The 25,358-nt window shown below is 39.7% G+C and overlaps 2 protein-coding genes across 3 annotated transcripts in view; one reads left to right on the plus strand and one right to left on the minus strand.

Annotated features, from left to right (window-relative positions):
* The first annotated feature begins 2,190 nt into the window (after nucleotides 1-2,190).
* On the plus strand, nucleotides 2,191-14,240 carry LOC100555583 (bis(5'-adenosyl)-triphosphatase ENPP4). Its single transcript, XM_003215367.4, has 4 exons — nucleotides 2,191-2,464; nucleotides 6,320-7,176; nucleotides 8,513-8,683; nucleotides 11,709-14,240. Exons 2-4 carry the CDS (start codon nucleotides 6,369-6,371, stop codon nucleotides 12,071-12,073), a joined length of 1,344 nt encoding a protein of 447 aa, XP_003215415.2. The 5' UTR covers nucleotides 2,191-2,464; nucleotides 6,320-6,368; the 3' UTR covers nucleotides 12,074-14,240.
* Nucleotides 14,241-16,203: 1,963 nt separating this feature from the next.
* The window catches only part of LOC100555389 (24-hydroxycholesterol 7-alpha-hydroxylase), a 35,310-nt gene continuing 26,155 nt past the window's right edge, over nucleotides 16,204-25,358 (minus strand). For both annotated transcript variants that reach the window (XM_003215366.4, XM_062957141.1), the window contains exons 11-12: nucleotides 21,668-21,755; nucleotides 16,204-17,579 (exon numbers count right to left, since the gene is read on the minus strand). In XM_003215366.4, the coding sequence (XP_003215414.1) occupies nucleotides 17,508-17,579; nucleotides 21,668-21,755 (160 nt within the window). In that variant the 3' untranslated portion in view covers nucleotides 16,204-17,507. The remainder of the gene's footprint in view (nucleotides 17,580-21,667; nucleotides 21,756-25,358) is intronic.

Here is a 25,358-nt window from a genome sequence, read left to right on the forward strand (position 1 = left end):
GCAACTTGGGATGGGGATGGACCCTGTGGCTATATCAAATTAAAAAAGCAAGAAAAGTACAACCGATGAGGAAATGGTCACAGATACAAGATTTATCATGGAGATGGGCGATCCTTATCCAAAGGCCTGTGTGAAGAGCCAGGTTTTCAAGCTCTTCCTAAAGCTTGCCTAATCTCCCTGGGGAGCGAGTTCCAGAGCTGGGGTCCACCATGGAGAAGGCTCTCTCTCTCGTCCCCATCAACCGCACTTGTGATCCATTCAGAGGCAAACTACACTGTTAGAGGAAAGTACAATCCACCCACAACCTTTTACAGTACACCATCCTAGCCATTATGGATGCATTAACATCCCGCACCAGGATGGGCTGCAAGCCTTCAAGAATACCACCCTCAATGAAGCAACAGCAGACCTAGCCAGTGCCACCAAACTCTATCACTTGGTGCTTACTCATAACTACAGGTTCACAAGTTGTGAACCTTAAGCAAGATATAGTAAAAGAAGATTAGAAAAAGAGGTAGTTAGATTTAATTATATTCACAAATCCAACTCCATTAGGTATGACCAAAGACAATGGCAGGCTACATATATGAATGCAAGAATTCTTGCGATTACATTTATAACAAAGGAAACCTTTACAGAGGCTTTTGGATCCAGGGAAAGTGAATTTTCTTTAACAGATTTACTGCATTCACACATCAACACTAAATGACCACTGCAAAGATCTGCAAGGTCTATATCAGCTCATCCAACTCTTGGAGGACTTAGGCCCCTTCTGCACAGCTGTATAAAATCCACATTGAACTGGATTATATGGCAGTATGAACTCACATAACCAATTTCAAAGCAGATATTGTAGTTTATCTGCCTTGATATTCTGGGTTATATGGCTGTGCCCTTTGAGCGAGGGGCATGGTTTGCACTCCCCGGAGCCTCTCACATCTGACTCCACTTACGCTTTGTAAGATGATGCTTGAATATATCTCCTTACTGCATCTGAAGCAGTGGGCTCATTTCCATGAAAGCTCTTGCTAAAATAAAAACCAGTCAGTCTTCAAGGTGCTGCCACATTCCCCTTTTTCTTCCCCTCTTTTTCTCTTTTCTATACCAGCAGTTGTTTCTTTCTGAGGTCCCTTCTACACTGCTATATAATCCAGATTATCAAATCAGATAATTCAGATTTTCTGCCTTGAACTGGATTATATGAGTCTCCACCGCCAGATAAGATAATCTGGGGTCAGATCCAGGGCCATAGGGCAGTATAGGCTGGATCTACACTGTCATATAAAATCCAAATGTTCTGTTTTGAACTGGATTATATGGTAGTGAGGACTCCTATAACCCTGTTCATGTGGGATTTTCTGCCTTGATATTCTGGGTTGTATGTCTGTGCGGAAGAGCCCTTCATTCCAGTAGCTTCCTTTACACCCCAATACTTCATTTCAATACAATACTTCATTTCAATACACTAGGGAAGCATTTTTTTTCCATGTCAGGAGCAACTTCAGAAACTGCAAGTCACTTCTGATGTGAGAGAATTGGCCGTCTGCGACGACGTAGCCCAGGGGACGCCCGGAGGTTTTGATGTTTTTATCATCCCTGTGGGAGGTTTCTCTCATGTCCCCGCATGGAGCTGGAGCTGACAGAGGGAGCTCATCCGCGATCTCCCCGGGTTGGATTCGAATGGGTAATCTTCAGGTCAGCTTCCCAAACTTCAAGTCAGCAGTCCTGCCGGCACAAGGGGGCCTCCGGAGGCCTCCACTAGGGACGACTGATGCTTCAGAAATATTGTCTTAAAAAGGCAGCCAGGAGGTAATCCCAAATCGAGGCGGATTTCTCAGGGTCCTTTCACACAACCCTATAATCCTGATTATCAAGGAAGGAAACCCCACAATATTGTGGGATTTCCTGCCTTGATATTCTGGGATATAGGACTGTGTGAAGGCGCCCTGAGAGCCTGCCTTGCCAAATCCATTCATCCACCTGCTGGGCTTCCAGGGCTGAGCGCGATTTCGAGTCCTAGCCTCGTGGCCCCGCCCCCTGCGCCCTTCCATAGGAAGCCAGTAGTTCTCCGGTCCAGGCCGAGAGGAAGAGGGAGGGGGCTGCCCCTCGGGAGTGCCTCTTCTGGGCATGCGCAGGACCCTCTGTGTTCCTTCTCCCTGTCCCCCTTCACTCTGGGCGGCCCCCTCCTGTGGGAAACGCAGTCAGGTCCCGCCCCCTGCCTCCTAGTCGCCTGGGGGCGCGAGAGCGGTTGTGGGCTCCGCGCGGGGCCGAGTGCGCAGGCGCGCCGTTGGCGGGCCCTGCGGCGGTGTGTGTCTGTGACGGAGGCAACGGGTGACCTTGCTGCGTCTCCCGTCGAGGAAGGTGGCCTGGCCTGGCCGCCCGCCCCGCTTCTCCCTCGCAGAGGGGCCGCGGCCGTCCCTTTGGAAGCGACGGCCGCCCTGCCCGTGACACTCCGCGCACTGAGGTGACTAACGGAGCGCGGCTTCTGCCCTGGGAAGGGGGCTGAGGGAGGAGGGAGGTCGTGTCGTGCGCAGGGCTCAAACAGGGCAGAAAACACAACGTAGTCGAGAGGCTTCGTTCATTAATACGTGAGCCTGACCCTAGCACCTTTAGGTGTCACGAGCCTGAAGGGCCATGTCTCATTACGTTATTTCTTTCGTTCTAAGGCCCCTTCCACACAGCTGAATAAAATCCCACATTTTCTGCTTTGAACTGGGATATATATAGCAGTGTGGACTCAAATAACTCTATTCAAAGCGGATAGTGTGGGATTTTCTGCCTTGATATTCTGGGTTATATAGCTGTGTGGAAGGGCCCTCACTTAACAAGGTTCAAAGTAGATACTGTGGGCTTTTCTGTCTTGATATTCTGGGTTATATGGCTGTGTGGAAGGGCCCTAAAACACCATCGATTGTAAGATGCACGCTCATTTCAGTACCACCAAGAGAAGAAAGCTTTCATCATACATACGGGCAGTCCCCAAGGTCCTTTCCACATCCCTATAACTCAGTATATCAAGGCAGAAAATCCCAGGATGTCTGCTTTGAACTGGGTTAACTGAGTCCACACTGCCGTATATTCCAGTTCAAAGCAAAAAAAAGTGGGATTTTATTCAGCTGTGTGGAAGGGGCCGCAGATAACCCAGTTCAAAGCAGATATTGTGTGGGGGGTCCTTCCACACAGCTGAATAAAATCCCAGATTATCTGCTTTGAACTGAAGTATATAGCAATGTGGACTCAGATAATCAAGTTCAAAGCAAATATTGTGGGATTTTGTGCCTTGATATTCTGGGATATATGGCTATGCGGAAGGGCCCTAAGTCTGCTGTTGCTTCATTAAGGGTGGTGATCTTGATGGCTTGTAGACCGCCCTGGTGTGGGATGTTTCTTTATTTTTATTTATCGTGTCAGAAGTAAGTTGAGACTACAGTTATAATGTATAAAAGCCCACATACAAAGTTTAAAACTTGGCATTGTACTAAATTTCCTTTGACCAGAAGATGGCCACTTGGACTGCCCCAGGTGTCACTGTATGAAGGTCCTCTATTGTGCATGTGGCAGGACTCAGACTGCATTGTAGTAAGTGGTCTGTGGTTTGCTCTTTTCCACACCTGCATGTCGTGGACTTGACTTTGTAGCCCCATTTCTTAAGGTTGGCACTCTAGCTCATGGTACCAGAGCGCAGACTGTTCAGCACCTTCCAAATTGCCCACCCTTCTGTGTGCCCAGGAAAAAGTTTCTCATCTGGTATCAGCCATGGATTGAGGTTTCAGGTTTTCAACTGCCACCTTTGGACTCTCGCTTGCTGAGGTGTTCCTGCAAGTATCTCTGTAGATATTAGAAAGCTATTTCTTAATTTAAGTCATCAGCCGGAGATGTCAATGTCTTGGTCCTTTCATTACTGGCTGCTACTTCCCGACGGATATCAGGTAGTGCAATACCTGCTAAACAGTATAGTTTCTTCAGCAGAATGTTAATTCATAGGGATTCCACATCCATAATGGCTAGGATGGTGTTCTGTAAAAGGTTGTGGATAGATTGTACTTTCCTCTAACATTGTAGTTTACTTCTGAGTAGATCCATAAAGAATATAGTTGTTGTTACTGTGTCTTAACATTTAATAGATATGTACAGGCCATCCCTGATTTACAAACAGCCGACTTGCAAACAAATTATAGCTAAAAACAGGGGTGAGACAATGGGAAATGAGAGAAATCTACCCCTTGGAAGGGGAACCTAATCCTGAAAGAATTATTACCATAGGGAAAAGGTATCTCCCCTGAAGCTTTATCACCAATCCTTGTTTCCACAAGCCACATTTGTCAAAATCCAGTTGTCACAGGGACAGCAAGTGAGGTGAAATCCTCTGAACAGGGGCGCAGACAGCAAAACAAACACTACAGGGGTGCTAACCCTTCTCTATACTATCCAGAGTTCATATAAATGGCTGGAACTACATTTTAAAAATGTGCCTGTTCCAACTTACATACAAACCTGCATAACCTATCTTGTTCGTAACTTGGGACTGCCTGTATAAATAAAAGCACCCATGATTCTAAGACGCACTCCATTTTTAGAGATGTTTATATGGGGAAAGCATGTCTTCTTACAATCAAAGAAATACAGTATCACCTTTTAGAAAGTTTTCCCCAATATTATGTTGCTCTCAAGCCAGAAAAAAATGAAATAGTGACTAAGGCTTTAAAGAAGTAGGTTTCATAGAGAAATTGTTTGTGGTATTTAATGAAAATCTCTTATTTGGGGGGAATTGAAAGCTAAACACATTGTTTGATTTGCTCCTTGAAAAGCAGGAAGTAAAGACAGTTCTAAATTGGCTGTTAGGTTATGCAAGTGAAGCAGGAAGTATTTATAAGAACAAAAGTGTTCATGTAGAAAGAAATAATATATCAGTCACTACCCTGCTCTACAATAGTTTTTTATTTTCAGTTGGCGTTTCTGAAGAATTAGAAAGAATTTAACATTTATTTCTGAAGAATTAAAAATAATTCTCCTACTGACCCATAAGGATTGTCAGTACCACAGCAACTAAGTCAAAATCTGGTTTTACTTGTTAAGTGTTAATTTCTCCTTATTGTAGTTAATTGTCAGTAACAAAAACAAAAGTATTGTTTGGGAGAAGGATGGTGTATGAATAATCTTAGTAGGCAAACCTATAACAGAATTCAAATAGAAACAAATGAAGAAACCATCAGTTAGCACTTAATAAATGTCATTTCTTTTCAGTTTGCAGTCTTGCCATACCAGTGTTCTAGACTGATTGATGATCTCTGCTCCTACATGGCATTAACTCATTTATGATATTTTGATGACCCTAAGGCAAACCTATCACAGAGTTTTCTTGGAGGATTTGTTGAGAAAGGGTTTCCCTTTGCCTTCCTCTGAGACACCCTTTGTAAAAAGGGATTTCTTTATCAGAGCTTTGTGAATAGATAAGCCTGTACTGTTTTTGATACACATACTTACAGAAAACTGTACTTCATATGTCTTATATTAACAGTTTAACTTGCTTTTGCTGCTTTACAATGGCAGTACCTACGGCTTCCTTTACTCCCTGTACTATTTATCAGTCCCATTTCAATATGAAAATGACTGTCTGATTAACTAGTAATTAAAGAAACTAGGTTAGGTATGAAATACAAGGTGTTTCAACAAGATGAAACCGATTTGAAATTGTTATATCTTCTGCAACCACAAACCATCTATGAACAAAACCCTTATTCATTGAAAGGGTAGGGCATAGAGTTTCAAAGGATTGTTGCTATATTGCTCTGGCAGCTCACAACCCCTAGCCTCAGTGATCTGCAAGATGGCAATGTCACCTATTGTCAAAATGGAGTTGATTAGCCAAACTAAAACTGATCTGTAGACAGCTGAAGCTTTTTCAACAATATCAGCAGAATGGTTAGTAAAACTTGACAACTCAATAAACCATTTGTAACTTTTTGTATTATGAAGGAGTTCCTGGTGGTACAATGGGTTAAACCACTGAGCTGGTGAACCTGCTGACCGAAAGGTCGATGGTTCGAATCCAGGGAGTGGGGTGAAGAGCTGGCGTTGTCCGTAGACACCTCCAAGGTCATATGGCCGGCATGACTGCATGGAGTGCTGTTACCTTCCCGCCGGAGCGGTACCTATTGATTTACTCACATTTGCATGTTTTCGAACTGCTAGGTTGGCAGGAGATTACCATCTTTACAAATCTAATTTATAATTTTTATTTTGTTGGAATAATGTTGTAGTTGCAACAAATCTCTTTGGGATTTATCTTTAGTGATACCATCTCATTTTCCCTCTCTAGATATCACTGCAGTTTCCCTACAGACTTCAAAACTTGTCCTGATTCCAGAATGTATTTCTTATTAGTGTCCCTCTTTATTGGAATACTTCCTTCTGTTTATGCATCAGTACCGAGATTGCTCCTGGTGTCTTTTGATGGTTTCAGGGCTGATTATTTGAAGGAATATAAACTTCCACATCTTCAGGACTTTATTAAGGATGGTGTATTAGTGGAATATGTTACCAACGCTTTCATCACAAAAACATTCCCAAATCATTATAGTATAGTCACAGGACTATATGAAGAAAGCCATGGCATTGTGGCAAATGAAATGTATGATGCAGCTACCAAAAAAAGTTTTTCACAGTTTAATGACACAGATCCTTTTTGGTGGAATGAAGCTGTTCCTATTTGGGTGACCAACCAATGGCAGGGGAACAAAATTAGTGCTTCTGCAATGTGGCCTGGCACAGATGTAAAAATTCACAATAGTACTCCTCATTTTTTTATGAAATACAATTCTTCAGTAAGTTTTAATGAAAGAGCAGAAAATATAATTGCATGGCTGAACAATTCTAAACCACCAGTCACTTTTGCTACGCTTTACTGGGAAGAGCCAGATGCAAGTGGACACAAGTATGGGCCAGAAGATACTACAAACATGTCTAAAGTTTTACAAGAAGTCGATAATCTTGTTGGCCTGCTGGTTAAGAAGCTGAAGTCTTCAAAGTTGTGGGAGGAAATTAATGTTATAATTACAAGTGATCATGGCATGGCACAGTGTGCCCAGGAGAGATTAATCAAGCTCGATAGCTGCATTGAACGTGATCGTTATATGCTGATCGACAAGACTCCAGTTGCTGCAATACTGCCACATGGTAAGTATATTTTAGTCACTTACTAGCTGGTATGCGGGATTTTTTTAAAAAGCAGTTCTATTTGTAACAATTTGAGTGTTCAAGAGACGCCTTAAAATGTCTTTAAAACACAGAGATCAGTAGTCAGATCTCCATCAGGCTTAGTAGCACAGGTCTGTGGCATGAAAAGGTGTGAATAAATAAATTGCTATTTTTTAAAGCCTGAGAACTCTTCTCTAGGAATTTCTGAGGGCCCTTTTACACTGGCCCTTTATCCTATGATCTGATCCAGATTATCTATTTATCCCAGGTTATCTGGCAATGGGGACTCATATATTCTAATTCAAAGCAGATAATCTGGGATCAGATCCTGGGATAAAGGGCAATGTGGAAGGGCCCTCATTCTTCCTGCATGACTATGGTCAACTTGTATGTGGAGCTGACCATAGAACTACATTAGAGGTCCTAGAGATTCCTCAAGAGGTGTTGTCTTTAGACATCTCTAGGTCCTCCAACATTACTGGAGGAAGTTGACTATAGAGTCATCTAGAGATTCCTAGAGGATCTAGAGATTCCTAGGGAGAGCATTTTATTTATTTATTTACTTACTTACAGTATTTATATTCCGCCCTTCTCACCCCAAAGGGGACTCAGGGCGGACCACATTACACATATAAGGCAAACATTCAATGCCTTGACATAGAATCCATGAGTAATCAAATCCACAAAAGTCAAAGCTGGAAATCTTCTGTGTAAGTTTCAGGAAAAAGTGGCCAAATATCCAATGCTGTCCATGTGGTATTTTGATATCTATTCAGGTCACGTCTTTAAACATTGAATATTGTTATAAGTTCATTAAATAATACATGGTAGACATTTGTCTACTTAGTCTAGTAGTGTCTTTTCCTTTCTAAAAGAGAGTATGAAATTCATTTCCACTGACTACAATTTAGTTTGTTATTTCTCTCACCCTCTTAATATGATTCTCAGACACAATAGAAAGTCCCATTTTATCCAGTAATGTTGCAAAATGGCATCCCTTATATAATATGGCAAACAGCTCAAACAAGTGCTGGAGAGAAACTGATTATCTGTGAAATGGTCACGGGTCTACATATCAGTATAGTCCTGCCTGTGTCAAATCCAAGGTAGATGTTTTGGATAGTTTTTCCCCCTGCATTTTTAAAAGATTTGTTTGGCTGAATCCATGAATTCATAACCCATGGATACAGAGGCCCAGCTGTGTTGAATTGGGATTAAATTGTGGTCAGCGCTTAGTTTCTGTATTGAAGATGCTATTTTTGTGTTCAAATGACACATTTTTGAACTATATATGTTTTATTAACCTTTTCTTCAGATGAAATGTATGTCTATACCATGATGAAAAACTGCAGCCCTCATATGAAAGCTTACCTTAAAGAAGAAATTCCAGACCGATACCATTATAATCACAATCAGCGTATTCAACCTATAATTTTGGTGGCAGATGAAGGGTGGACAATTGTCCAAAATGAGACTCTCCCAAGGTGTAAGTGTTTTCCTTTTGTGTTCTTACCATTCGCCCAATTATAGAAAATGACTCCCTCCATGTGCAAGGAACATAGTTGTGTTGGACAGACAAATGGTGCCAGTGTAGCATGAAAGCCTTCCGGAAACACATTTTTAAGCCAAATTGATTCTTGAAGAAAAACAAAATCCATAGTAAAGTAGTATCTTTATTAGAAGTAACCAAATTGCTCCAGAAGAATGCAAGTTTTTACCTGTGCTCTTTTATCGGACCAGATGGTACTAAAAATGTCTGTTTTTGAGGCATGAATTCTTCAGCTAAGTTCAGTCTCACTATAGAGGCAGCAAAACTGAATGAATCCATGGTTGCTTTTTGGTTACATCTGCATTTTGTACTATTGTTGTTCACTTCAGTGCCTCACTAAGGTAAAGCAGGGGGGAAATGGAGAACCAACAGCACCAGGATCTATTGCTTATTGAGACAAACATTTTAATGTGTCAGCAGGGTTCACTGGTTTGGTTTTGTTAGGCTACACATACAGTATTCTATGATGAAAACTTTTATCAGGCAAAACAGCTCAAAGACTGAGGCCCCTTCCGCACTGCCATATAAAATCCAGAACTAGAATATATGGCAATGTAGACTCATAATCTAGTTCAAAGAAGATAATGTGGAGCTTCTGCTTTGATAATCTGGATAATCTGGCAGTGTAGAAGGGACCTGAGAAGCTAGAAGCTTTGGGAGAGGGTATTAGAGCAACATCTAAACTAGAAGGGCAGGCGATCGATCAGCTTTATCCCTGTATCTCCATGGCTCAACAGGAAACTCTCCATTCTCATTTCTATTTTTGACCAAAAGTAGCTAAAAGTTGGGGGGGGGGGGTGTCAAATTTACTCTCCCTGTTTCTTAATTTCCTCTGCACCAAAATTTTGTCTTGAAAGTTTTTATTGTTACAGCCATATTGCCAATTAAAATAGCATCTCTGTGCTAGGCTGTATTGATAAAAGGTTGCATTATTCATGAAAACACTGTTGCACTTCATTTGGCCCTTTCAGTAATACGGTAGTGACCCTTTGTTCTCACCAATGAATGATGTCATATTCTACTGTTGACAACAGATTATACTTCCATATTTCTTATTACCTTTACCTTTACCAGTATTTTATGTGTGTGAAAGAGAGAGAATAGCATGTTGGGTGTAAACTGTCTTGTGCATTTTTTTCACACTAAAGGATTTAGACTTTTTGATTTATGTTTATATTATTGGCTCAAAGTTTTTGTAGCTCTCCGTTCTAGAAGGCCAAGGGCCTGCACTGCTATTTTTTCTGAGAAATCATGTGCATCAGGTATCCTGGGTCACTGCTAGAAGTGCTGCAGTTTGTGCTGTATCTAGCAGATCTGTGCCCTTGTTTGAGATTTACTGGTAGAGCTGCAAGCTCATCTTCAGTGTCTCCTTAAGTTCAGCAGTGCAAGATTAAAGTATATGCTTTGGTTGAAGCTTCTTTCTCTTGAGATGTGTGTGCCAAAATGTAGTTTCTTCTTAGTGGGAATTAGTCAACCTGTCTTGGTTACATGAAAAAAGATAGACAACCATGAGAAATGTGTTTCTGCAGTGACTGAAACAAGTCTATCTTGGGATATTAAAAGGTGATCAACATGGAGAAATAACATGCTAAGTATGCTCAGGAGGGAGAAATTACTTTCCATTAAAGATTAACTGCCTTTCCCACTCAGGGAAAACTAGGTACCCAAGTAATTTAAGTCACTGACATAAGATAGAAGATTCAGTTTAGCTCTTTTTTTTTTGCTTGTTTCTAGTTCTAGAACTTCTTTAAAATAAATTTTGCACAGATTACATTTTTCTGTCGTTCTCCTCAATTGGAAAGGCATCCTGTTTGATTTAAATACTAAGGTCCTGCCTTCTGAAAAAGTAGGATGAGCTAACCCCATTCTAGCCACACATACCCCACACATGCCATTACCCTCCTCCAGGAAGACATATATGACTGAGTCAGTTTTTATAGAAATACTACTAATATTACCTTGCTGTGGTTAAATTAACATTCTTCACTGCAGTGGAATAAAAAATACTATGATTTCCTTTATTTAAAGTAGCCAGTACCATTATCATTACAGAAGTAATGATAAATTCACAGCAGGTAATTCCAGCATGTAGAGGCAAGAATGTTTTGCCTTTTCTCTCCTTAAATAACAAACAGATTTTATTGATAAAGAGATATGGTGAAGAATTAAGGTGCTATACATTTTGTTGTCGAAGACTTTCATGGTCAGAATCATTGGGTTGCTGTGAGTTTTCCGGGCTATATTATCATGTTCCAGAAGCATTCTCTCCTGATGTTTCACCCACATCTATTAAGAAGGTCCTCCATTGTGCATATGGCAGGGCTCAGACTGAACTGTAATAGATGGTCTGTGGTTTGCTCTTCTCCACACTCGCATCTCATGGATGCCACTTTGTGGCCCAATTTCTTTAGGCTGGCTCTGTATCTCATGGTGCGAGAGCGCATCTCTTCTGCGCCTTCCAAGTTGCCGTGTCTGCTTTGTGCCCAGGAGGGAGTCTCTCATTTGGCCAGCAATTGGTCAAAGGACACTACAATTGTACCCTCGGTACGCTTCTGACATGATAAATACCCACATCTATGATAGACATCATTAGAGGTTGTAAGGTCTGTTGGAAACTAGGTAAGTGGGGTTGGAAATTTGCCTAGTTTCCAACAGACCTCACAACCTCTGAGGATGCCTGCCATAAATGTGGGTGAAAAATCAGGAGAGAATGCTTCGGAAACATGGCCATACAGCCTGGAAAACTCACAGCAACCCAGCTATACATTTCATTTGCAACCTAAGAGCTTAATGGGCTATATTTACAATATTTGTGGAATGTTGTGTGGTGAGAAGCTAGCTTATGGAGAAACTTTAAAAACTGCAACTTTCTATTTTACTGTACAGTCTATAATGGAGAAATTTGTTTATGAAACACTTCTAGCACACTTGCAATGCTTGGGTTCTTTTTATTTCCTTCCAGTGGGAGACCATGGCTATGACGATACCCTCTCAAGTATGCATCCATTTCTGGCAGCTCATGGACCCGCTTTTCGCAAAGGTTACAAACAAAAGACAATGTGTACAGTAGATATTTATCCAATGATGTGTCACATCTTAGGTCTGACACCTCAGCCCAATAATGGCACCTTGAGCCATGCCAAGTGCCTATTAGCAGATCAGTGGTGCATAGATGTCCCTGAAGCCATTGGCATAGTTATTGGTGTCTTTATGGTACTAACAACTCTGACGTGCTTGATAATCATCATGAAAAACAGAACACCTTCTCTCCGTCCGTTCTCACGACTTCAGCTTCAAGATGATGACGATGACCCATTAATTGGATAACATGCACTGACTTTTGTCTTAAACACTGGAATGATCACTTTAGCTACACTGGATAGCTTCTTATGATGGATGCACTTTAATAATTAACCCAAATACTGAATTAGAACATTGTCATTATGAAATAAAAATGTTAAATAGAATATATTTTCCTAATATAAAAAAGCTAAACCTTCAGTTAATGAAATGGCAAGATTAAGATTTCTGAATATCAGTAAATGCTGCTGATTGTCCACAAGTAACTATTTATTTAGATACAGAAATTCTGAAAATTAAAAGTCAACTCAGGTACATCTTGATTGTTAAAGATTATTGTTTTTTGTTTTTTTTGCAAGAAGACACAAGGAATAGCTGGCCAAAAGGTGAGCTATCTAAATTAGGGTACTAGAAACAAAATTGCATAGCTCTTAACTCTAAAAAGTGGCATAATTGATTTCTGCAGTCTCCAACTATAGTTAAATCATCTTATTGAGAAATGTTATTAATATGTCAGTGGTAGGAATTGTAACCTACAACGGTACTAAGAGTTTTCCCTTAGGGCTGTATATTTAATGAGCTGCTATCTGGATGCTTTCTTCCATAGCTTCTAGCTTCAAGACAACTTAAATGTTTATTACTCATTGTAGTTTCTTTAAGTGATGTCTGTCCTACAGAAAGATGCAGTAATTGATGAATGTGCTTGTTAAACATGTAGAGTGGAATAGGAATCACCCAGTTTTCCAGATGTTGGACTGTAAAGTCCAACATAGCCACCAGTGAGAAATGTTGGAAGCTGTAGTTTAACAACATGGGGAAAATCACATTATTCACAGCAATGATGCATTTTAATACTGGTACCCCATAGTCCTGTAAACAGCCTTGGATGATGTTCAATGTTGCATATGTTTCAGTAAGCACAGGCAACTTTTTTGAGTAGCAATTGTACTGAAGAGAATTTAAGTCAACTGTAATATTTGTGTTTTTGTTAAAGATTATATTGTATGTCCATACACTAGCTTTTGTAACATTTCAGAACTGTGAAAGAAAACCTGTAATGAATACTAAGTTATTTCTGCTATATGTCTATTAATTAGATTTCCTTTACACAAGGCCATGCATTACTCATAGAGCAAGGCATATTTTTAAAGAAGTGTCTAGTCAAGTTCTTATTCTTGGCCATGCTCTGTGGCCTTTTTTTAACTGCTGTGAAAACTTGAAAATGACAGTAGTAAATAGATGTTCATAAGATTCAAAATGCAGCAGGGAAAGCTTGTATGCTTAGATTTAGGGCTGCTTTTTAGTGGCAGACTTCCCAAACTAATGCTTTTCAAGAAAAAAATGGCACAAGGAAGTGTCTGCCCCTTACATCTGTGTAGCCAAAAACATTGTCCATTTGTGCATATAGCACAGGTTCCTTCCAGATAGATTAAAGCAGCATTTCTTAATATGATGGTATGGCACAGGGGAAGCTTTGACTTTCAACTGTATGTTCTATTTTCAAACCAAAATAACCTATCATATTGTAGAAGCGCTTACATTTTGGAGAATCAAGGAAAACTGTTTAATTTCTTGTACATACATGAACAACCTTGAAACTGCCTTCAGAACTGGCAGATGACTCTATCTCAGTAGATTAGACAATAAGCATGCTCTTGACTGTCATTATAAACTTCTAAATTCTGTTTCATTTTTTATTTCTGTTATGTGTATTGATAATACATCTTGTCAGTTCTACAAAGGTTGGTAACATTTCAGGAGTTCAAGGTTTTAACTCCTATAATAAATTCATTGGTATATTGGGGTCCACTAAACAAAATTCAAATGAGCATAAACTTTTAAATTAATATTTGCAGTAATTATTGGGTTTTAGGTAGCAAACAATTTACAGAATAAAATAACCTGAGATAATATCAGTTACACTCCTTACATTATTCTTCATCGTTGTGCACAACAAAAGGACCCTGGCTGCTCATTGAGGTCTACCTGGATTGTACATCTAACCCACAAGGAAAGATTAGAGGTGATAGATTAGAAACTCAGGGAAAAGAGATCCCAATGATAAGTTGTATGTGGAATTATTTATTCAAATGAGCAGTGCCTTTAACAGGATATTTATATTTGTATGAGTTGGGTTTTTATGGAAATGTTTTTCTCAATTTTAAACTTTATGAATTAAAAGATGCTATTTGTATGTTGGTATTATGTCTCCTACTTTGATACTTTTAGACTTCAGTATTCAGTTTTGTCCTTTTCAATATACCGTTGGCCATCCCCTCTCCCCAATTTGTACTTGACACTAAATAATACATTGAATTGGCATGCTTCCTTTTGGAATGTAATTCTGAATTCAGTAATTGCAAACCTTCATTCCTGATCTGCTTCTCCCTGTGGATTTCAGCAGTTGATGGTGGGTATGAATAATGTATCCAAAGGGGAAATACAATGTGGCAGAGCCATGTAATTTATGTTTCACAAAATGACAGTAGTTTCTAGTTAATTAAATGATTTTAATTGCCATTCTCAAAGCAAATAACACTTGCAGAAAAAATCAGACAAAATATAAAAGATAAAATACATAAAAATAAAGAGAACTTCTAAAAACAGCAGAGTCTGGCTCTGTTAAAAGGTGAAGGGGGAGAAGGCTGGGCTGCATGTGGCCCCAGACAATGTTTTTAGGGGCTCCTGTTCCAAAAATGAATTTCTTGCTAACAGTATCTGCATATCCCCTAACCCAACTCTAGTGCCAATCCAAATCAAACAGAAGAATGAGTGACAACACAATTGATCCTGTTCCCCTCCTATTTCCTCCACCACCTAACCTTTGGAATCAGTCCTATCAAAGGGGCAGGAAGGGGAAGTCCAGTTCCCCTGGCAGCCCAGTCTTATCCCCTTCTCCTGGAAAGTGGGTTCAGTCTGAAGCGGAAAATAGAGAGTTGCTGCTTCCAAAACAATTGACTCATGAAGGGGGGAAGGGGAGCTACAAATTTTGCATGTGTCTATATTTGGTTAAACGCACAAAGTTTTGTGTTGTTTTGCAAAAATCCAAGTGTTAATTGGGTAGCAGACTTAAACTAACTTTGGGCCATATGAGTCTGGCCTTTTCCTCTACTCAAATAAGAACATTTTCAGCAAACACTCCTCCTCCCCCCCCCCCTTCATATACTCTTTCAACTTACTAAGTCCTACATTTTTTGGGGCTTTCAGTGTCATTCCTGGACCGAGAGTCCTCATATGTACTGGGATTCAGCTTCAGTTTCTTAGAGCTCATCCATCTCATTCTTACATCCAGGCACCATTTCAATATGTGCACAACTTCTAATGGGAGACTACAGCTGTCCTTTTACTGACGGCCATCCTCAATAGCTTCATATGAATATTAAGCAGTCCTTGTGGTTATCATGCCTGTATATCCCTGCAAACACACAACAAACTTTTGTGGAATCGAACACTTAGCTGCAACCAAATGTGAAAAGAACTAAAGTACTTCTCATAACTCGTGACAAAACAGCTTTCTCCAATACATAGATCAATATTTAAAAAAACCTATTCATTCTTTTAACCCATGAAATTGGCTATTAAAACTTAAAACCAACAGGAGCAGTGGTTCAAGTTATTTATTAAGATTCCTAAGATTATTTAATTAGTTATGGTTTCTGTGCATAAAGGGCATTTAAATGCCACTTCTCTGAATATTATAGCAGCTTTGTGTATGCAACTTTCATCTAAATGAACATTTAAATAGTACAACAAACCCAGCTTTTTTATGTCATAGCCATGTTTTCCATAGAACTTCTCCCCATGTAAAATATATATGAGAAGTTTTACATGCCTTTGTAGAAAATATTCCAATCACATTTCCATATTTGGAACAGCTCCCATAAATTTAAAAATTGTAACTATTTTTAGCACAATGCTTTTAAAAAAACAGAACATACGTAAGAAAATTAATGGGAAATGAATGTTTCTAACTGGTACCATTCAGAATTGTGCATTCATTTAGCTGTTTATCCATACCTTGCATATGATTTTGTGTAATTTAAGTCTGATCCATTTGACTGCCAATTTGCCTTCAAGTGAAAGCTTTTATATGATTCTACATGTGTTCAACTGGTAGCAGGGACACCAAAGGGAAGAGAAATTGCAAATACGGTGAATTCAAAAACTCAAAAGCATAATTTTATTTATTGATTTTATTGAACATACACTGCGTGTATTGTAGGCATTACCACAGTGCTCAAAACAGTTTCCCCTTGATCAAGGCAACAGACATGGTATCATGCTTTTTCTTTATTCTACAATAAAGTGTATTGGTTTCATGAGATGTTTGTCCCTGAACTAAGACTGCACACCACAAACACTACCACGCCATGGCTTGGAGGTGGTGGCTTCAAATAGACAATATCATTTTCTCTTAGATCTACAGTATGTTAGTCTTTATTGTAGCTCAGAGCCCTTTCATGTACGCTTGTATTTCTTGGTTCAAAGAACTTACTAGTTCTTAATAAACTGGCTTTGGAGACAAGTGACCTACATACCTCATTGCTGAAAAAGAGCTGGATCTACAAACTGCAGATGCATGAAAACAAGCAGTCACTTGTCAGGGTATGTTATGTCCCAAGAGGGCATTTACATTGTGATCTCTTGTTTTAAGTGTAATTATAACTGTGTTCTCTATACATCTATAACAAACTGATCAGGCCTGATTTTTGTTTGGTGGTTTTTTTTATAAATCTCTTCTCATTGTTTGTTGTCAGCTTAGTTTCCTGTTGCCTAGAGCACTGCTTCTTAAACTATGGGTCCCAATCCCAAATGAGGTTCCTTAAGAGGAAAATTTGGCAACAGTGAAAAGTTTCTGAACACCACCTAGACATTTACATGAATCTGTTTGCAAAGATGTGTAGCGCTTACAGTAGACTGCAGAAAATGCTTCAGCTGTATTTCATAAAAGGAAAAGCAGCTCGTTTCATAAGCCTTGCAAATGTTCTGTTTTATGATCAGTAAATGTTCAATTGTATATACCTATAGAACTGAGGTCATGTAAACATTTCTCAGGTAGAAAGGGATCAGAAGTGGAAAAAGTTTAAGAGGCGCTGGTCTACAGGGTTTCCTGTTGCACATACACCTCTTTTTTTACCTCCACTGCTCTGTCTGCCATTCTTTAGCTTCCTTTTTCGTTACTGTTATTGTTTCACAACTAAGTAAGTTTTTTTTACTGCAGTAGTTGGATATAAGTTCACTGATTGGATCTATCTATAGCAAAACACAGTATATGCCAATGCCAAATGAGGGTAAGCCAGTTGAAAATCAGAAAATACTAGCATTATCTAAAAAGGAATTAGTTGTACAATATATTCAAAGTTCTATTTTCAAATCTGGGAACTGTTTACAAACAAAACATGTAGTACAGCAGATCAATGACTTCAGTTTTGTAGCATTAGTAAGGCACTTGAACTGGGCATCATGTTCTCAATTTATAATGAATTCTGCATGGTCCCTCGGGTTGTTGTGTGCCCACCAAGTGGAGGGGGCTCTGCAAAAACGGGAAAAAATGATAGGAGGCACATTATTTCCATGAACAATATTCAAACCACTTGATAAAACCGAAACAAAGCTTAATATGCCTTTTCAGTGGCTTCTGTTGTATCATCAAAAACAGGAAAACCTTTAAAGTGATATTATTCACTATGCCCCTTTAAACTAAGATTGAACCCCAAACCAGTTTACATTAATTCAATATCCACTACAAGTGAATTAGTCTAGAGAAGTGGTTCCCAACATATTCATTTCACAGGGGCTCTGCAGCCACTCCAGGAAAATAAATAAAAATGGAATGAAACTAAAGACTAAGAAACAAAAAGTAGAATTAAAATAGGAGAACTAGAAATTACATTCTGAATGGAAATTCACCACGTTGAATTTTTCACCTCCTCTAGCAGAGGCAGTTTGGTCATTCTGCTGCCACTAGCTCCAAAATTATTGTAGCACAAGATGGACCAATGATGCGGCTGAATGGGCGCTGACCTGATGCTCACACTTTTAATGTCCCTTCCTGGAACTGAATGTCCATGTGATTTCTTGGAACTGCACATTCAAGAAGTTTCTCGCTCATTCTCAACCTTTTGAGAATTCCCAGAATCTGCTCAAAGCTTCTCAGAACTTAGCTTGAAACTTCTCGAAATGACATCTCACAGTGAACTTAATCGTGTTTCAAAACTAAAGTCTTGGCAAAGTTTTTTACAAAATGAATTCAAAATCTTGTCTGAGTGTAAAAATTGTATTGCTGCCTGTGAAGGCACGCTGGGGGAAATGGCTATCTATAGGTCTGGCTACCCAAGCGGCGTTCGGTTTACCCTTTATTTATATCTCAAACCCCAAAGTAAGCACTCTTGAAGCTGGTTAAAGATAACCAAAAATATGTTTATTGAACACAGGAAATAGTCCTTTTACTGTATTAGAAATAATATGAAATTATAAAGAAATAAAACTAGAAAATGAAGGCTATAAAGACTATAAAGAATAAGCACACAAGCTATGAGGAAACTATAAGGTAAGGACTATAGGGTACGTACAAGGCTATGATAAGCACTATAATGGCTATGAGGTAAACTATGAGGTATGCTCTTGGTAAGTACATAAGGTAAGTACTTCACTATGAGGTATACTATCTAAGCTATAGGTAAATGCTAGGTATGAAATAACTATAAGGTGATAAGCTATAAGTACATAAGCTATGAGGTAAACTATCAGTTTTGCTATCTTTGAGGTAAGTACCTAAACTATGACCTATGTGGTAAGTACGTGATTTATGTTGCCTATATGAATTTGCCAGGTCAAAGAACCCAGGCCAAATTCTAAGACCTATCTCTAAGAGCTTTTTCTCTGGAATCTAAAAAAGGAGGGGAAAAAGCCTTTAGAGGCTAGCTTACAGGCTGAACCATTTCACCCAAACTTACAGGGGAGTCCCATGCTCCACCCCCAAAACATGAGCCAATGGAACATTCCACCCAAGAATAGCAAAGCAGGAAATAAGCAAGAGAGGGAAAGCCAAGTAAGACATCACACTGCCCTTCTCAACTACATCTCTCTTTGAAGCAGGATTCTCCACCTACACAGGTACCAAACAAAATACTTGAATGCAGAACCAGGCATTTGCCTGCAATTATCATCAACTGTACCAAAAAATGCTATAGTGGGTATCTCATTAAATGTTCATATGTTATTTTATGTTATGTGTTAATTTAGGCCTCCCGTTGTACTACAGTGAACTCTAGTTCTGTTTTAACGCTAATGGATTGATTTATTGATTTTTAGAATTTTTATGCATGGCCAAAGTTTGGCAATATCATGTGGATTAATGGTAATTGAGAATAAACTGAGATATCATGGAGCCCCCAGTGGCACAGCAGGATAAACCACTGAGCTGCTGAACTTGCTGATGGAAAGGTCAGTGGTTGGAATCTGGGGAGCAGGGTGAGCTCCCGCTGTTAGTCCCAGCTTCTGCCAACCTAGCAGTTCGAAAACATGTACAGTAGAGTCTCACTTATCCAACACTCGCTTATCCAACATTCTGGATTATCCAACACATTTTTGTAGTCAGTGTTTTCAATATATCGTGATATTTTGGTGCTAAATTCATAAATACAGTAATGACAACATAGCATTACTGCGTATTGAACTACTTTTCTGCCAAATTTGTTGTTTAACATGATGTTTTGGTGCTTAATTTGTAAAATCAAAACCTAATTTGATTTTTAATAGGCTTCTCCTTAATGCCTCCTTATTATCCAACATATTCGCTTATCCAACATTCTGCCAGCCCGTTTATGTTGGATAAGTGAGACTCTACTGTAAATGTGAGTAGATCAATAGGTACCGCTCCGGCGGGAAAGTAACAGCGCTCCATGCAGTCATGCTGGCCACATGACCTTGGAGGTGTCTACGGACAACGCCGGCTCTTCGGCTTAGAAATGGAGATGAGCACCAACTCCCAGAGTCGGACATGACTAGACTTAATATCAGAGGAAACCTTTGCCTTTACCTATCATAGTAAATTTAAAATTTTTAAAAATACAATCTTATTGCATGGACATTGCACAATTGTTTAGGTTTCTCTTTACTTTACATTCCCTTACTATCTATCCCCTCTTCCTGTAACACTACTGCTAAACACCATTTACTTGAAAGCATAAGGTAAGCCTAAGGGCTGCACTATAGAAACTGATTCTAAAAAGGGCTCTGCGAGTCAAATCGGTTGGGAACCACTGGTCTAGAGCATGCTTGCACAACTTGGCAGTAATGAGGGGCTGAAATTAAAATAGGCTAAACCTCTTTGGGCCACAAATAGATTTTTAGCGTCTCATTCAAGGTCTGCAAGGGGGCACCTTTCCCTCTGAGCAAGCAACAAAGTGGATTAGTCTCAATTTCCCTAACTCTCTCAACGTTGTGGCAGTCCTTTTCTGAAAGAAAGAGGAAGAGCCTCAGTTCTTGCCTCTGCCACTCTTCCTTTCTCTTTGCCTTTGGATTGCCTCTAATAATAATAATCATCATCATCATCATCATCATCATCTTTATTTTTATATCCCGCCCCATCTCCCCGAAGGGACTCGGAGCGGCTCACAACAGGGACAAGCCCGAAACAACACAACATATTTGACAAAAACTTAAAACATTCCAACAATACACAAAATAAAATAATGGACAATACATTAAAATCCAAGCAGATAAAATCAGAGTAATTAAAAGCAAACCAGCAGGGACAGGTTTCATAAAGTGCTATATCATGGAAATAAGTAACAGTGATAAAGTGCCATACGCTTTTAAAACAGAAAGAAGTATTCTAATGACAGCTCTATTGGGCCTATTCATTCAAACTCACTCTGGAACAAGCATGTTTTCAATTCCCGGCGGAAAATGGGCAGGGAAGGAGCTAACCTGATCTCCTTAGGGAGAGAGTTCCAGAGCCGGGGGGCCACTGCCGAGAAGGCCCTCTCTATTGGCTCATCTTCCTCCAGGAGGAAAGACAAGCAACTCTGCACTGTTCATTCCCCTTTTATGAGGGAGGAACTTAGGTTTGCCATGAAAACTCAGCAACAAGGAGGGAAATAAACTGCAGAGCTGTCATTTTTTCCTCCTGGAGAAAAAGGAGACTACAGAGGCAACCCAGAGACAAACAAAATAGAAGAACTGCACAACCAAGTTAGTTGAGCAACATGTCGCAGTAACACTTGGAGGACGGAAAGGCGAGTTCTGATGGTTACTCTGCTGTAATGTGCATGTCACCTCCCTCTCGAAGACTTAGACTCAGAGCCTCTGAGTGCTGCATCAAATCCTTGTGAGGGCCACATCTGGCCCACAGGCCACATGTTGTACTGGTCCGGTCTAGAGTAAATTAGCCACACTAAAATCAATTGAATTACAGTCATTCACGACAAGCTTTTCTCACTTCTCACCAAGGCCAGAGCATATCTAGTCCACTCTGGATTTACATAATATAAATACATGTATGAATGTACACAAGGCAGAATTCCTCAACAAGAAAAAAGGAGTAAAATATTCAAGTGTTGATCTTTAAACTGTTCCGAAAGTTTATAAAATAACCCCAAATGAGAAGGACATTACCTCTTTCGGTAGGGGATCCAAAAGACTACATTCATATTTGCAAAGGAACAACACAACTAGGATATGAATTTCCATGATAGCAAACCATCTAAAACAATGCAAAAGAAAGTAACATATATAAGTACAAAATACATGTGCTTGGTATATACTGTGGAAGGCAGAGTAAGCTAGTAGGACATGAATCCAACTGAAAAAAGATGTAAAGCTCATCATTATTTTGTTTCTATTAAAATCAATGGGAATAAGTTCAACTACCGTATGCCTCAAGTCTCCTGGTAGTCAGAACTAGAAATAGGGGGCTTTTCACACCATGAAATATTAATCTTATGGAATCTTTGGATTGTTCATTGCAAGAGGAACCTTCGGAGTCTTCAGCCAAAGAATTCTCCTCTGGTGCCTTTGGGCAAACCAGGATTTTCAGAAGGATTCCATAACATACAGCCAGGGCAGTCCCACTAGAATCACTCTAGTGCAAAAGGGCCCTAAGTCCACTGTAAGGCAACAATTACATGGATTCCACTGATTTAATGGATCTACTAAAAGGACAGCGAAGGTAGTCTATGTATGATTTCTCAAATTCATTTGCTATGTTACTTTACACTTTTTCACATCTCCAAATTGATGTTTAGCAAAAATATAAAGGGTAATAGTAGAAATATTATGCTGCTGTAGTGACTAATTATGAATATAAGAAGTTTACAGTGTTAGTCAAGTCAAATTTGAATCTGACTGGGATAGCATACCCCTTACAGGAAATAATTTAACCTGTTCTTTTCAGTCTTCCAAATGTATTGATTATATTTTACAGTATAAAGCATTTGAATGTGTAAATCAAGCAAGACCTGCTTTTTTAGAATTTGAATTGATAAAAAGATTCTCAATTCTTCCTCTTAAACTATATCCTTTATTTCATTACCGAACATAATATTTTGTATAAAAATGTATGTTATTATGTTAAATGATAAAATAAAAACATTTTATCCACTCTATGAAGAAAATAAACATTCACATGTACAATAAATATTTGAAAATATATGGTTTTTTAATCTAAAGGTGGATGTTAGCAGCCATTTTAGTGTTGGATACACATTTGTACAATATTACAGTGCAGTTTGAATGGGCTCACTTCCAAGATCATATAGTTCTACTTGTGTGCAGTAATTTCCAAACAGTGCATACATTTCAGCTCATTTTGTGTCAGTAATAATTTACCTATTAAAAGTGCTATTTTGGTGAGAGAAGGCAAGATTCAACAAGATTAAATGGCTTGCTCTGTTAAAATATTGGGAAACTACATTAACACTTTTAGGCAGTTGTAAAAATGGATGTATAGACTCCTTATGTTATATCAACATGCATACAGTTTTTGTTATGGTTGAGCCTTCTGGCTCCGATACTAGGAGACGGGGTCGTAAGACTCCTCGAGAGTCAGACTCTTTTGAGGAGCGCGAAAGGAAACGGCTCCGGGACTTATTTGCAGAACCAACAGATGAAGACTCATTTGAGGGTTTTACCGAGCGAATGGAGGAAGAGATGGTTAGCTCAGAGGAGGATGACATGGAGTGGACTCGTGTAAGGGAGGATTTGGGTGTCACCGGCAATGACAGTATGGGAGACGATTGGCGGGTTGCAGGATCAGACCCATGGACGGGCTGGAGGGATGGAGCGGGATCCACAGCTGGGGATGCTGTGGGGCGTAGTCAAAGGTGTTTTAGCTCTGATGAGGATGATGATGATGAGGCACCTGGAATTAGGATAGCAGCTGACAGCGATGAGGAGTTATGAACTGGGATAAAATGGGGTTTAGGATCAATGGCTAATTGCGTTGGGCAAGGTAATCTGGACGAACGCTTGGGCTCTTGTTGGGGAACTTCCTGAAGACGGGTGTGATTCGTTGCTGGATACGTAAGTTACCAAGGACACTGGGCATAGACGGCGGGAGGAACTGTGTAGGGTTTTTCTGTGCAACTTGTGTTTAATCTTGATAGCTTGGACCTCCGTCGTCTTTTTGACGGACATTAATTGCCTACTCTGGATTGACGCTGGACTGACTGACTGACTACGACCTTGGACTATCCCTTCTGTGGCTATCGGTGGAACTTGTGGAACTTTAGACGTCTGCGCTTGGCTTTCGACCTTGGACCGGATTGGGACCCTGCTGACCGCCGTTACCCTGATTGATGTGCCTGGACCTGGATTTCGCTCGTTGCACGGAGGAGTAAACAGCCTGAGTTACTCATCTGTAGCTTTTGAGTAGCAGAGAGGAATCTGCTGCCAGTTTTTTGTGTTCATTTTGACCTCTGTTTACCAACTTTTGTTTGTTTAAATTGCCAGGCTGAAGTAAGCACTTTTGATTTAATCCGGATTAAACTCCTGTTTAATCCGGTTTATTCTTTCGTACCGTTTTAATTCAAACGAAGCTGTTTCTGTTACTTTTCACACTGAAGACAAGTGTTTGCCTAGTCCTTTGTTTCCTACGGGCATTTTTTAGTTCTGTAACCTCAATAAACTGTGTTGTACTCTATTTGGTGGCGTTCTGTCTTTGACAGTTTTACGTTAGCTTTTCGATTTCTACATTAGCAGATAAATGTACATCACAATGTAAGCTGACATTAAATCAATATATCTGGCAATCAAAATAAATTCTCAATTTTAAAAGATTGAGACTAAACTATATTAACAGATATTCAGCAGCAAGGCCCCCTGCTGTTATTCATTACAGATTGAGTCTCCCTTATCTGAAATGCTTGGGGCCCGAAGTGTTTTGGATTTTGGAATACCTATCTTGGAGATGGAACCCAAGTTGAAACACAAAGTTCATTTATTTATCATATAGGGCTTATATACATAACCTGAAAGATATACAGAATATTTTAAATAATTTTGTGCATAAAACAAAGTTTGTATACAAGTGAACCTTCAGAAAGCAAAGGAGTCATTGTCTCAGCTATTTATGTAGATGATTTTGGAATTCCAGATATGGGACACTCAACCTGTTGATCATTTATTTTGCAATAATCTATACTTAGAACAACCTGCATTGGAGCCACACCAACACTTTACTGAAAACAGAATACAGTCTATAGAAAGGGAAGTCATGCTACCCCTCTATTCTGCCTTAGTCAGACCATACCTGGAATAATGTATCCAATTCAGGACACTAATTTAAGGGAGATTTTTTTTCGTGTCAGGAGCAACTTGAGTCGCTTCTGGAGTGAGAGAATTGGCCGTCTGCAAGGACGTTGCCCAGGGGACGCCTGGATGTTTTTGATGTTTTTGCCATCCTTGTGGGAGGCTTCCCTCATGTCCCCGCATGGAGCTGGAGCTGATAGAGGGAGCTCATCCGCATTCTCCCCGGGTGGGATTTGAACCTGGCAGCTTTCAGGTCAGCAACCCAGCCTTCAAGTCACTTAGTCCACTATGCCATCTGGGGGCTCCAAGGGAGATGTTGACACACTGGAATGTGTCTAGAGGAGAGCAACTAAAATAATCAATCGTCTGGAGAACAAGCCCTATGAGGAGTGGCTTAAAGAGCTGGTCATGTTTAGCCTGCAGAAGAGAAGGTTGAGAGGAGACATGATAGCCCTGTATAAATATGTGAGGGGAAGTCATAGGGAAGAGGGAGCAAGTTTATTTTCTGCTGCCATAGAGACTAGGACGCGGAAAAACGGCTTCAAATTACAGGAAAGGA

This window comes from Anolis carolinensis, chromosome 1 (genome assembly GCF_035594765.1).
Source record: "Anolis carolinensis isolate JA03-04 chromosome 1, rAnoCar3.1.pri, whole genome shotgun sequence".
Lineage (NCBI taxonomy): Eukaryota > Metazoa > Chordata > Lepidosauria > Squamata > Dactyloidae > Anolis > Anolis carolinensis.